This window comes from Engraulis encrasicolus, chromosome 4 (assembly GCF_034702125.1).
Source record: "Engraulis encrasicolus isolate BLACKSEA-1 chromosome 4, IST_EnEncr_1.0, whole genome shotgun sequence".
Taxonomy (NCBI): Eukaryota; Metazoa; Chordata; class Actinopteri; order Clupeiformes; family Engraulidae; genus Engraulis; species Engraulis encrasicolus.
The window spans coordinates 48251703-48266481 of NC_085860.1; the positions used below are offsets into that span (position 1 = coordinate 48251703).

At 44.2% G+C, this 14779-nt stretch overlaps 1 protein-coding gene across 2 annotated transcripts in view; it reads right to left on the bottom strand.

Annotated features, from left to right (window-relative positions):
- The window catches only part of mfge8b (milk fat globule EGF and factor V/VIII domain containing b), a 35434-nt gene extending 25732 nt beyond the window's left edge, over positions 1 to 9702 (bottom strand). For both annotated transcript variants that reach the window (XM_063197596.1, XM_063197595.1), the window contains exons 1-2: positions 9533 to 9702; positions 1011 to 1136 (exon numbers count right to left, since the gene is read on the bottom strand). In XM_063197596.1, the coding sequence (XP_063053666.1) occupies positions 1011 to 1136; positions 9533 to 9614 (208 nt within the window). In that variant the 5' untranslated portion in view covers positions 9615 to 9702. The remainder of the gene's footprint in view (positions 1 to 1010; positions 1137 to 9532) is intronic.
- Between the last annotated feature and the right edge of the window lie 5077 nt (positions 9703 to 14779).

Here is a 14779-nt window from a genome sequence, read left to right on the forward strand (position 1 = left end):
TACATTCTTTTTGTGGAGTTAGAAACTTCAATGTCAAAATTCACCCTATCTCGCAATGGTGAAGAATCTTTTAAAAAGTCCTGGTTCCAGTTCGTGAACCAGATCACCACTCAAATTTAATGACTGGTTCCTCTTTTCATTTCCAACAACAAACAAATTTCATCCAAGTTTTTGAGTTTTTGAGTCATTGCATTACTGTATTAGACCCAACAGGCAGCCAGTCATGAGTACTCATAACAACACCCTTGGATCTATAAAGCATTATAAGATAGATTCATGGTTATTAGGGCTGTAACGACACACTCAACTCACGATTCGGTTCGTATCACGATTTATGATCTACGGCTCGATACACCTCACGATTTCACATTTGCCAACATTATAAAATAAAATTATGAATAAAAACTGATAGTTAATTGCTATAATAGGTTACAGGAGGCTACAAATAATTTTAAAAAGTTGAAATTTAATGCTAATGATGATTTGAAGCTTGGAAGCAGTATCACTTCATATCATGTGGTTGTTTTCTGGACTGATGGGTAGAAAAACTTTAAAAGGGCGTATCACGATACTGCCTGCTTGTATCGCGATACAGTATCGTGACTCTGTGTATCATGATTTCTCGGTTCGATACAATATCGTTCCAGCCCTAATGGTTATTCATAACTAGCATGCTACACGGATCCATTGACTTTCACTAGCTTAGCGACATGCTCCCTCTTTTAACTTGTCTTAAAGCAGGACAACGGCTTACATGAAAAATAAGACTCTTTACCACCTTTATAAACCCTGGCCAACGATTTTAACTGTATTAAGCCCCAAAATAGTGGCATACCCCTTTAAAATAAAGCACCATGAAGCATTATGAGTGTAGTCATAAAAGGTTGTAAGTGATTAGCATTATTAGCATCTCTTCTTCTTACCTCCCCTGTTGGAATAAACCCCACGGTCTCATTGGGAAGGCGTTAGAGGTGAAAATGAAAAATGTTGTGTGCTAGCTAGCTACCCACCGGCCTCTGTTTCATTGCACTTTTCCCCGGTGAACCCATCTGGACAGACACAGATGAAAGGATTTTCCCCCACTCCTGTCACGCAAGTGCCACCGTTCAGACAGATGTTCACTTCGCAGTAGTCACCTGAAATGACAGAGAGGGGGTGGGGTGATGGGGGAGGGAACAGCGGGAGATGGGCCCGTTACATCTCTATGTCACATATAGATATAGCTAGGTGTTTGTTTACTTGCCCATGTTTTAGTGGTAATTTCTTCTGAGCGCAGAGACTGTAAGCACGTTTCTGGCAAAGTAGACCATCTGCTTAATATAGTGCACTTAGTTTTTTCCCACCTTAAAGCAACGGTCACAAAATCGAATCAGTGCCTCATCAATTTTGCAGCAATATGCAATAGCACTTCAGAATTCTCTTTGCCAACTCTTTGTTTTTTCAGCATCCTCCATGAGTAATGAGAGACAATTCCACTTCCAAACCGGTAAGGCACCACAGGAGAATAAAACCACTTCACATTGCTTTACATAAGTGTAAAGAGCTCATTTGTTTGACCATGGACCATTGAGGAAGAGGTAAAGCCCTTCAATCAGGGGAAGAGACATGTGCAGGCAGGGCCGGATTAAGATGGCCTGGGGCCCCTACGCTACAGGTTGCTGTCGGGCCCCCCAGAAGACAAATGTTGCGACAGATTTACATAGACAGTGTCATAATATCAAGCTAGGAATTGAGGATAGCATGTCTACGAACTGTACTGAACACAACATTTTTCAATATCTTATCTTGTCACAATTCTGCAAATTCTAACTTTAGGCCAATCAGGGGCCCCCTGGCAGGTGGGCCCCCTAGGCTGTATCTTAATCGAGCCTGTGCATTAATCCGGCCCTGCGTGCTGGGATCCAGCTGGCCTGTCATGTGTCAGTACTGTACAGCATGTGTGACTGAGCGGAGTGCTCTCTGACTTGCTGACAAAGACGGGCCTAGAACACAGGCATAGTACTGGAGGTTTCCATGCAGACCGCACCAGCGTCATTTCCCCATGACTCAACTAATCCATGTACAAACACGTTCAGGGAAGCGAGCGACACAAAAGAGAGTCTGGCGGACTGACTGGAACAGCATTTAATACACACATATTACTGTATATAACTCTGTCACTAAGGGGTGTGTGCAGTGCATGCAGTTTGTAAGTAACAGGTAGAACAACTTGTAAAAAAGGCGGCAACAAAAAAAAAAAACTGAAATGGGGCAATGTGTGAAATAAAGTGATGATTTCATATTTCATCTCCTAAATAAGCCCCAGCAATTTGGCTGGTGAGGATGGGGAATGGCAGAGTGGTGGCTGGGTGCCAATGCAAGCAGTATAATCAGCAGTGTAAGCCGGCTGTGGTTTCTGCTTTAACGGGGAACTGCCTCCCAACCGTGGCAGTATTTTGTTAAAGGGAGTAACTTACAGCACCAGTGCCACAGTATGTGGCTGAGAGGGGTGTCATTGTGAAGACGCTTCTCTTCCTCACTACAGAGAGTGATGGAGTGAGTGATATACACTCAGTTTGCATGTCCGGGGAGCCACCAAAAGTTGAGCCCTGCCAATTTCGCTTTCGCTCCCCGAGAGCCCTGGTTCCATTTTCTTCAAAAAGCCACATTGAAAGTGTCACTTTTGGCTGCTGAGAACTTGGGACACTCCGACGAGTGCTGCGTGTCTCCACCTCAACTTCCTCTGACTGCCTCATCAGACAGCGGGCCTTGCCAAAGACGCACAAACAGAATTATCCGGAAAAATACAAGGGTACAGACCGCACTCCCCAGGTCAGTACTGGGATTCAGGAACGTGTCTTGGAACGTGACCGAGGCTGCTCAATCACTTGCTGGCTCAAAGAGAGAGAGAGAGAGCGAGAGAGAGAGAGAGAGAGAGAGAGAGAGAGAGAGAGAGAGAGAGAGAGAGAGAGAGAGAGAGAGAGAGAGAGAGAGAGAGAGAGAGAGAGAGAGAGAGAGAGAGAGAGCACGCGTGTGCGCGCGCGCGCGAGAGAGAGAGAGAGAGAGAGAGAGAGAAAAAAAAGAAAGCAAGAGAGAGAGAGAGAGAGAGGGAGAGAGAGAGAGAGCGAGAGAGAGAGAGAGCGAGGCAGTGCTCTGGGAGTGTTATCGCTGCTAAGGCCCCTATCCCTATCCCAGGCTGCCCCTGGCTTGGACAGCATGTCTTTCTGGAGCTTTGCCTCCCTTGGGGACGGTGACTCAGCCTTGGCCCGAGGAGATGCATCCTTATCCAAGGGTCTCGCTTGTTTATCTTTGGAGGGAAGAATGCTACTTCCTCCGGCCTCCACCAGTGACCCAGGATCAAGTGGAGGAAGATTCAGAACTCCCACATTCATCACTCGGCAATGGGTGCAAAATGATCTTGCTGCAGCTGTTACAGCTGTAACACACACACACACACTTTCTCTCTGTCTCACACTCTCACACACACACACATGCATTCAGGCAGGCAAACACACACTCAATGCCTTGAAGCTCACAGTAGCCCTCTGCGAAGGAGGAACTCATCCGTGGCCTCTTGCTCTCTGCGGTTGCTCTGTTTGGATGACCTTCAACATCTGCAAGAGACATTTTGCTCGGATGGGAGTAGCACTAAAAAGCAGGAGCGGAAGGTAAAGAGCGGGAAAAAAAAAACAGGAGGAGGAGACCAGGGCCACTGACATCTTTGGCCGGGCTGAAGTCACTTCAAAGGCCCCCAACCAAATACATGCAATGCAGTGAGGACCTGGGCCCAGGGCAGCTGACCCCTTTGTCTCTACCTCTCTGCTTCCCTGGAGGAGACACTCCCTCTGTGAAAGTGCAGAGATTTGCACTGAGGTCCATGGGAAGGAAGTGAAAGTTATGCTTGGAGAGTACCGATGCATTTCAAGTGGCAGCGGTACTGTAGGGGGGAAACATCAGTTCCTTGTCAAACACACCATATCCTTACTGCAACCTGTAGCCACAGCAGCACTCCAGAGTGTCGGGTCGTCATTTCTTCTCAAACCAACCCAATTCATCTCGTGTGATATCAGTTTAAAAACAAAAAAACTGACGTTTCATTTGCAAGAAAAGTACTGCTTCAGGGGTTTGTGGCGCGGAACCAAAACCCACAGTATTGAGTATAAAAAGGCCTTAAAAAGGCAAACATGGAACAAAAGAGGGGGGTGCCCACGAGACACGAGACCGCATTTACATCAGATAATCAGAAGCAGGTCAAAAGATCACCTTTTGCTTCAGAAGAGCTTTCATCTTGATCTAGATGAGAAAAAAGCCTGACCTGGAATGGCACGAGGAGAGGGAGGCAGAGAGGGACTGATTAAGACATGTGAGAGAGAACAAGGGCTGAAGGCATCAATAGAAACGAACCGGGTTTGATCAACAGGGAGCATTTGATGTGGATGTCAACGCCTTGAATGAGGCTTTTTGATCAACCGAGGCGGCACTTAGGCATATGTGGCTTGTGGGCAGAGCCTTAAATACTGTAAAGCGCTTAAATATAAACCGCTTTTCGTTCTGCGGAAATAGGCGACTTTGTTTTCATGTTTTGCAACATTACATGTACACAAGTCATAACTTGCTTTCCATCTCTAGGACAATGTGTGGTGCGTGCAGTTGGGCATGCCGGTGTATGAGTAGGCTTGTGTGTGTGTGTGTGTGTTTGTGTGTGTCTACAAGTTTAGCAAGTGGTGTGTGTCATGCGGTTATTTGACTGGGGGAATTTGAACATTATATTTCATGCACGTCATTGACTCTGTGGTGTTAATCCAAATATATGAAGCTTTAGAATGGATTTCTTTTTTTTGCAGTACAACACAAGTTCTCAGGACTGCTTCCAACATAACGGTTACCGAAACAGGCTGGCAGAGATTGGAGAGCAGAGAAACACTTTAAGTAAACAGGGCGTGACACTGTTATAAATGGGCCATCCCAATGCTATGACTAATAGCCCAGCTCAGCTCAGTGAAGAATATTTTGTTGTCCCAAAGTCCACATATGGGTTTCACCGCTCAGTTATGTCACGAGTCATCAGGGTCGGGCGGTCGGTCGGTCGGTCGGCCGCACAGAACTTAACCAACACGGACAAAACAAAAAACCCTGAATCCCAGAGGTCAGGTCAGAAGACAGAAAACCGGAATGTTCCACATGCCATGCAGAATGAAGGTACCCACTGCACTCCACTCCACTCCACTCCATGCCCGCAGACAGGCTGTGTATGAATGTGTCCAGCTAGCCCTGGGAAGATTAATATCATTTTTGGGTTGTGAGTCACCCACACAGCATTAGCCATTTGGTAATTAGCTGTGGACGAGACGGGGACAGCTCAAGAGAAGGAAACGGCCTGCTTAATTGCATTTGCAGGATGAAGAGAGAAGGCATCAGATTCAGAGCCGCAACGGACTTCACGTGAGGAGAAACTGGGCACACACAAAGCTTGTGTGAAATAAGAGAGAAATAATTTGTTGTGACAAAGAGTGCCACAAGAATATGCTGAGCTTTTGCAGACTTCGTTTATATGTTGGAACATTTAATCTGGAGAGAAATGAGCTATAACAAGAGACGCATCTGGAAATGGTGTTTGCTCTGCATTCTGCTGTAAACGTTTACTCAGTCATTCCCCAAATGTGTAGTGAACTCCAAACAAAAATCACTTTAACATATTTCACTGTAAGGACTTAAAAGTGACTTAAAATGCTCAGTAATGGAGCACATTTTTGCCTTCCATGTGGCAGTATATTACATGCTTTACAGTCCATCCTTGGAAAAAAGGGATTTGAAAAAGAAATGAAAGCATATGCAAATACATGGATGTAGTCTCCCTCATCATACCATTCCGTCCATAAGACTTGCCTTTCCTAATGCGGCCTGCTGTAGCTTTAAATGCACCAGCCAACTTGGACCATCACATCTTCCCTCCTGACTAGGCAGAATCCCATAGGGGCCAAAGAATGCACATACATCACTGGGCTAATCAGGATTACGTGTAGCCGGGCGGTCTATAAAAGACAACCTGAGGGGAGGGGAGAGGGGAGAGATGAGGGAGGGGTGGGTGGTTGCTGAGGCTGTTGTAAATACGTAGGCCGATATGCTGCAATACACTTTACATGCCAAAGGTGCCTTGGCTTTGGCTTTTGACAGAGAGAGCTCTGCTGTTTGCTTGGAAATGATTGTGCGTGTGAGTGTGTGTGCGTGTCTCTGTGTGTGTGTGTGTGTGTGTGTGAAGAAGCATGTCCGAGTGTTTGTGTACGCGTGTGCGTGTGGGGGTGTGTGTGTTGAAGCATGTCGGAGTGTTTGTGTACATCTGTGCGTATTCATCCCTGTGCCAATATACCTTTGCTCTGCTGCGCATTCATTCCCTCACCACTTTGCACTCCAGTGTAACAGCACATGTATGCATAATCCACATGGGACTCTGTGCTTCTCGCTCTCTCAATAAGCAAGAAGTCACACACACACACTTTCATTTCACAGCCCTCAGGCTCTGCTGTTTTAGGGCTTGCAACAGCATGGTGGCAGTAGGGGACCTGTACAATAGACCCCCCTCTGACACCTCTACATGACTCCTGGAGTACATTTCTCCCCCAGCATGGCAAACAAACCCAGCAGCCATTTGCGTTTTTGGTATACCGAACAGAAAAAAAAAGTGTTGTGCTTCTTCATAGGTGCAGGTGAGATTTTTAGTAAGCTTAATCTTTAAGGACCTTTCAGTAGAAGCATTGCCATCTGTGCTTGGTACTGCTGGAGGAAAAAAAAACCTCAACTGTCTAAAAATACACCTGCATGCATGTAGCAAGACATGTGCAAGGCCATTGTCTGAAATGAGGTTGTCATCAGATTCCAACACACTCAATTTCTCTCCAAGGCAACGTAATCTTTCAAGGTGTGTGTGTGTGCGTTTCAGAACATTCTAAAAAATTAATGAGTTTTGCAAAAATGCGAGATCCAAAAATTCCACATTATATTCTATGGGGCCAAAAATTCCTTGGAACTTTCATTGTACAAACATCTTTCAGACTAGTGCGAGAGTACACCTTCAAGGGTGAATAAAAAGTCTAGGAATGCGTCTGCCATCTTGGTAGCACTGACAAAATAGAACACAAAAACCTCTTCTTCTTCACCACAACAAAAGATTTTGGAAGCTGCTGGAAAGCACCTTATTAAATAAAAAATTTAAAAAAGTGTCAGATCTTGAGGGTGGCTCTTTAAAAATTCATCAGAGCAGATTGGAAAGTGGGACAAGAAAGGCAGAGCGGAGACAATGACTGAGCAGCACAGATTTAAATGAGAGCGCCCATATTGCGAAGGGAGGCGTGGGATGAAACATTGATTAGCTAATAATCCATCATTAATCTGGAAGAATACCACACGGGAATTGGCATTACCAGGCGAAACACAGCAAGGACAAATGGAACTCACTCTCACTCTATCTCTCTCTCTCTCCCCCAGGGATATAGCCTTAGGACCAGATGGCAGACACTGGCCTATTCCTAGCCACTTTCCTTTCTCAATGGTTTGGGACACACGCACGCACGCACGGCACGCACGCACGCACGCACACAAAAAGCCAGGAGTTGGAGGCAGTTTGACTTTCTATATTTAGCAGGGACAAGCTCAGCTGACCTGCGACAAAATAAAGAGAGAGAGAGAGACACAGAGAGAGACAGAGAGAGAGAAAGTGTCACACTTCTCTCACCCCCAAGTGTGACCAGAATAAATAATTTGAAGTTGAGCCTTAGAGAGGGGAGAACCTAATTTTTTTCTCTTAGCAACAACTAGGCTACAAGTGGGTAAAAAAAAAAAGTGTTGGCATGAAACGGATGTGGGGCCTTCTCGGAGCCAGGCAGGCAGGCACATTTGCCTGCAGATGTAAATCAGCCCGGTGACGTGTTGTGTTGATACGAGCTGTGCTACCCGTCGAGCTGTGCTGTACAGCTATTACAATGCACCACAGTTGTGACCCCATGGGTTAGGGTTTGTGTTTTTTAGGGCCATGTTAACAGCCTATTGGTAGCCCATTTCGACAGAATACCGGGCTCAATGGTGTTTTTGAGGGGGAGGTGGCGGAAGCAAGCGCAGAGCGAGTTAAGTACAGACATCTCTCCCTAGAAGGCTCAATGGTGGTGTGGAGGGTGGGGCGGGAAGGGGCACAGTAAGTAAAGTACAGGCATCTCCCACAGGACTGGTCATTAGTGGCAGGAAGTGCCTAGGGCTTTGTCAGTTGAGTTTTGGGAGAAGTGTGTTGTGTTTTGTGTTGAAGCTGGCCACATTGGGGGCAGTGAGTCAGTCGGTCCTCTCTGGTTGGTCACCCTGCCACACCTACACACTCAAACTCAACTGTGTAGGCCGGCTGGTCGACCAAACAGCCAGCCAGCAAGAGAGACGCCGGGACCGTTGCCCTCAGACCAGGCACACTGCCACTGCTGCTAAAGCAGCCCCGTAGAAAGGCAGTGTGTGTGTGTGTGTGTGTGTGTGTGTGTGTGTGTGTGTGTGTAAGTGAGTACCGTGAGTGTGTGTTGAGCTGTGACTCGACAGCTGTTTGGCGGAAAAAGAAAAGCAAAAACAGTAGGCTTGTACAGGAAAACAAGCATGTTATTCCTGCAAGTTCACACACAGGCATGGTGCCGAAGTTAAGTGGCATGTGGCAAAACAAACCTCCCTTAGACACCAAAACACATAAAATCAAAATTATTCAGGACCATTTTTCAAAATGTCACGACAATCAAAACCTGGAAGAGGAGTCCAAGTTCCTGTCAAACAAAGCTTCTGCCAGTGTAAAACTTGAGGTCAATTGACTTCAGATAGGGACTGGTTCTGGGACAATAATTTAAATGGGGAAAAACATAACATAATAGAACAAAACATTAAACCAGGGCATGTGTCCCTTTTAAAATTCAGTTCAACGCACAAAGCAAAAGAGCCAGATGGATGCTGTGGTCACACAATGCCCATGTCCATATCCTTAATGGAGTCCGCATTATGTGATCCTTTCAGAGCAAAACAAGCTATATGCATCACCACAAACCCCAAGGGAAGACCCATTTTTGAGTGCTTATCTGAGGTCAAAGAATGAGTGGTCAGTGCACATGCAGACAGTGAGAACATATTAACAGACAAAAATACAGCGCCATAAATAACAGACAACGCTGAAAGTCTTTTAAAACAAAGCCCGGTAAACAGGATATTTACATTTCAGTGAGTGGGTAATATCCGACTGCACTGAGCGCAAAAGCATTCAAACAGCAAGAAATCAATTACTATATCTAGCCTCTAGTTATCCGGTTTCCGATTGCCAGAAATGTATACAATTAAAATAAAGTGCTATTTGTTTTTTGAGAACTAAGTACTGCACAGCAAAGGTGAATAAAACGGTAACAAAGACTGAAAGTGACGCCTCGCGCTTCCTTGACACAAACTAACAACAAGTAAACAACCAACGGCAGTCGCCACCACCACCAGGCTGTGAAAGCGTGGTAACACTCTCATGGGTAGCAATAACGACTGGACAAATGGAACTTACCGTTCACCGCAGAAATGGCACTCAGGACAAAACACAGAGTAAAGAATGACAAATAACATGGGATGCGACCGGAGCGCTTCATAGTGGCGTTTAACACTTATTTTCTCTGTAACTTGCAGCTGTTCAACTCGACTCTATCGACAAAGGCGCTGTACTGTTAGAGCGGCTGAACTCGGAGTGGGGAGCTGGGGAGGCGTTAGTGCGGCAGCACGTGTATGAGTCCATCATCCAATTACATCCTGTATTATAATTATAGGCCCGCCCCCCCCCGGGACTGATTAAGCCAACTGTTAAAATGTAGCATCACAGCACATGAGTGGCAGTGTAGACATGTTAGGCCTAATTGTGAACAACAATAACTTTAGTGTTAGCTTTCTTTCAGGTTGGACCCTTGAAATGATCATGTTTGGTGTTGATTAAAAATATCAAATTCGACAGTGATCTGCATTTAAAAAATCCAGTTAGGCTACTTCCCTAATTCAATACACTTCTCCGAACTCTTTTTGCTCTTCCTCCTTGTTGTGTGTGAATGTGTGTCTAGGCATGTGGGTGTGTGGTGTCTTGTGTTTGGGTTGAGAGGAAGTTAGGGTTTAGAGACACTAAAGAGACGAGGACATTGAATGGATCCCTCTTGGAATGCAGTGGGCTGGTAAAGCTCCCGGCCCGTACTGACTGAGGTCATGGTTCGACCCGAAGATGTTGCAGTGTACTACAACTGAATACAGTAAAAATCTAAGATGGTTTTAGGGATGGGTGGGTGCCAGTTGGCATCAAGTCTCTCTACTGGCAACTATGTGTAAATATATTGCTTGAAGACATGGTGAAGTTTTCTGACTACCAACTTGGTCATGGTATGTTATGGGTGTACTCCCTTTTTATTCTTGCTTTATTTTGTCCGATGTCCTGTTGATATGGCCCACCTGAGCTACAAGGGTTAGGGTAAACAGCACTGTGTTCCAAGAACATAGTTGTGATAAACCTTAGTCAACCCTGGAAGTGGTAAGTCTAATAATAGATATCCTGCAGGCATCAACATCGAGGACTCCAGGCTTTTCCATTAGGTGATTTACCACCAGCTTGAGCTTAACTTAACCTGATTAACTATTGAACTAGCTTCTTGGAATAGCTTATTTCGATGAAGCATCCCATTTCGATAGAACAGCGTCATGTTTTATCATGAGTTTTTTTCCCCCTGAGAAATTCAGCTGATGTTGCCACAAATAAGATACAGCTTCACATTACACACACAGTGCAGATTGAAAAGGTTTCCCAGCAAACAAACAAATAGGGCTAACTAAACAGGTCAGTCAAGTGATGGCTACAATATCATAAATATTTGATGATATATATTTTTGCATAGTTTTTTAAATAGTAGAGGAAGAATATATGGATTTGAATATTAAGGTGTCACCCCTGGAATAATATTTTTTAAAGCAACACTACTGTGGGTACATTTAGACTTTGGTCCCCCTACAGGTTAGAAGTGGAATTGTCTCTCAGTTTTACAACAGAGAGGCAGCTCCTCCTGAAGGAAGGCCAAAGAGAGCAACAAAGCAAATTCAGATGTTCTTTTCAATCTGTTACAGGTGGATAAACCACCAAAATTATTATTTTGACCAGTATTGCTTTATGGTAAAGTGTTGCTGTAGCGTAGCCTCATACTACACAATGTATCATTTAGTAATGCAGTACCTTACAACTTATTACGACACTTTGTTATATGCTACCCATGTTGTGAGGAATTAAAAATATGTCTCCAATGGACTTATTTGGGTATTGTGTCTCTTAATGAGAGAGAGAGAGAGAGAGAGAGAGAGAGAGAGAGAGAGAGAGAGAGAGAGAGAGAGAGAGAGAGAGAGAGAGAGAGAGAGAGAGAGATTCAGTATACTAGGCTATACAACTAGGGTGAACTAAGGTAATTTGGGACATCAGCCAAATTGGGACAAATAAGGTTTTGGGTTGTTTTCTTTCTAAATATTAGCAGCCAATCACAAAATGGGATGTAATATTGTTACTGCAACTGTCATGTATAAGGAACAATAATTTTATTTGGTGTTAAGTATCATAAAAGAAATGAGCAAAGGTTTGAAGTGACAGTGGATCCAACACTTGTCAGTTTAGCTAGCTGACATGTCGATTATGCTATCAGATCATAAGGATATTATGGCTGAATTAGTGATTAGGCTATATGGTACAAAATATGATAGAAATATATGTTGTTTTACTAAAGGTTTAACTCAATATCAAAACATTTACACATTTGTCTTTACTTTATTAAGGAGACATACTTTTAGTAAGTATAGTGGAGTGAGCTAATTTGGGACAATATTTTAAGCTAAAATGGGACAGTTTTCTCATAGCAACAGAATGGGCTTCTGTTAGCTGTTAGCATAACATATTAGCACGCCATAGGCCTGTATTGTAATATGCATCCCACATGCTAATGGCCATGGCCACAGTGACACATCCATAGTATGGAGTATTACTCCTTCAATATTCTCTTGAAATGGAAATGTTTCAGGGATGTTATATCATTTTTTAAATAGTTAAGATCCTAGTCTACTGTTAACAAGAGAAAAACGATATTATTCTTCAGTTTGTGCAAAAATAATGATAATCAAACAGACTGTCCCATTTTACATTAAAGGGTGTCCCAAATTGCCATAGCATTTTCTCACAACGAAGTTGGTGGCTCACTGTCTTTAAATGTTAATATATTATAAAATATCATACTTCAAAAACTAATTCCTACATGGAAATGTACCCAAGACCCATATGAAGACATACAATTAGGCCTACTAAATGTTGGTGTATTTTAAACTTAAAGTGGGTTTTTTTTGCGATCTACCAAAAGTGTCCCAATTTACCATAGTTCACCCTACAGTATGTTGACTCTCTCAGTCAGGGCTGCTGACAGCTTTGGTTGGGCCCAGGACAAAGTCATCGAAAAGAGCACCCCCACCCACCCAATACAATTATTGAGGATCCAGTTTTTGGCATTCTCTTGCCCTGGGCCTGGGACAACTGATCCCTTTGTACTAATTTTTGACTTTTCTGTTCTCAGTCGGTGTGGGTGTGTGTGTTTAAAACACAACCATTTCCTTTGATGGTGTTGTTTGTTCCACAGCAGAAGAAGATCCTTGAAGACAGATGTTGAAAAGCGATCAAGCAAAACATAATGATCGGATGCTTGGGTGTCGGTCCCCTCCTCCTCCTCCCCATGCTTCTTTGATGTCTCTAACAAGAAGCATCTGCTGTTATAGCGCACATAAGCCTTAACAGTAAGCCATCCCTTCATATGCCCAAATTAGTCAAGCATACATTTCTCATGAAGAGCCATATGAGATAAATTGATATAGAAAATCCGTCCACTATGTGTAGGGCATGTCTGAGATTCTATTATATTATATGCGGACCAAAAGGCACTGTACAAGTTACGTTACAGATGTAATCGATTGGCCATTTTTTTTGCACGCCCAAGCCATAAATTAATTTCAGACCTCCGCAATGTTAGAAACCACAATGTGACTGACAGACTGTGCTGTAGTTTCAGACAGATACATGCATCACTGTCCTGCCATGAAATGCTTTTAGGCAGGCCCGTTTCCAAATGCCCTTCGTTCTCCTTTGGTACTTTAGTTCTGATAATTTGATTAAGGATAAAGTGACTCCAATTCCGACTCCCCCACCCTTCTCCACCCCCTCCTTCTCCGCAGCTGTGTAGGCTGTCATATCGTAATGCACATTAAGTAAGACTGTGAGATCATGGGCAGAGGCAACTGTCCATATGCCTGGAATATCAAGCAAGAGAAAGTCGAGATTGGACACTCCTGTATTGTCTTCATACGCCTGCCTGGAGAACTGCCCAGAGTTGTTGCTCTTGAGTATATCCTGATAATTCAACTGTGCAAATCATGACGCTTTGTGATAATTATGCGGGAAATGTACAGCTGGTGTGTGTGTTCTATGGTTAGAGCGATGAAAACATCTTCCATCTGGATGTGCCGGTTTTTATATAAAAGTATTATGTAATGGACCTTTGATGTATGAAGTTTTTGCTTTATTTTTTATATGTGTTGGTTGGATACCAACTGCTGCTGACAGTTTCTGACGCACATTAATCGGAAGTTATGGGCTTGACAACAGATGCAGAGAAGAGGGAAGGAGTATGGAGCTGTGGCGGTAGGCCTAACTGTTTTTAGGTAAACAGCTCCTCCCTGTGGTCAAAGAGTGTAGTAAATAGAGCCGAGTTCCATGTATTGTGTTGTTCAGGTAGTGGATTCTCTCAGTTTGTCTCTGTCTCTGTCTCTGTCTGTCTCTCTCTCTGTCTCTGTCTCTCTCTGTCTGTCTGTCTGTCTGTCTGTCTGTCTCTCTCTCTCTCTCTCTCTCTCTCTGCGCGCGCGCGTGCGTGTGTGTGTGTGTGTGTGTGTGTGTGTGTGTGTGTGTGTGTGTGTGTGTGTGTGTGTGTGTGTGTGTGATAAATGGAGCTCTGTGTGTGCGTGTGTGCGTCTGTGCATGTGTGTGTGTGTGTGTGTGTGTGCGTGTGTGCGTCTGTGCATGTGTATGTGTGTGTGTGTGGGGGGTGTGGGGTGGGGGGAGTGCGTACAGTAGGCCTACATGCGTGTGTGAGCATTCCAATCCTAAAAGCTACAATTACAATACACCTTAAAACTGATTGAGAAAAAAGATGATGAATTGTTGTGGTTCTTTTTCGGACATCTGAAACAATGTTAAAATTCTTGTGCCAGTGACCACAAAGACCCAATGACTCAAACATGGACACACTGTAATTCACAACAGGGCTCTCCAATCAGAATGCCTCAGATGGTCACCATCTTAACCAGCAGCACACCATCACCATGGCATTGGTTGTCTGGGTGAGGAGCTCGGGTGCTAATAGACCACTCATAGTACAGTAACTAACCACTAAAGACTCCCACTGGGAAGGTATGGTGTCTGGAGACTAATCCCTGTGGATTGGAACACCATCTGTGGCCAATTACATTTAAAGTGATGAGGAGAAAATTATCCAAATCCTGTCATAAAGTAGAGACACTAAATGACTTGCAGAGATATCACAGCAAAGTCTACCATACCCTACCCCATACCATAGCCTACTATACCTATACCAATACCAATACCGATACCATGCCATGCCACCAAGATGGCATATACCCAAGAAGACATACCACCATACAACCAACAGACACAAGCCACTGCACCGAATTCCTACAAACAAATCCCCAA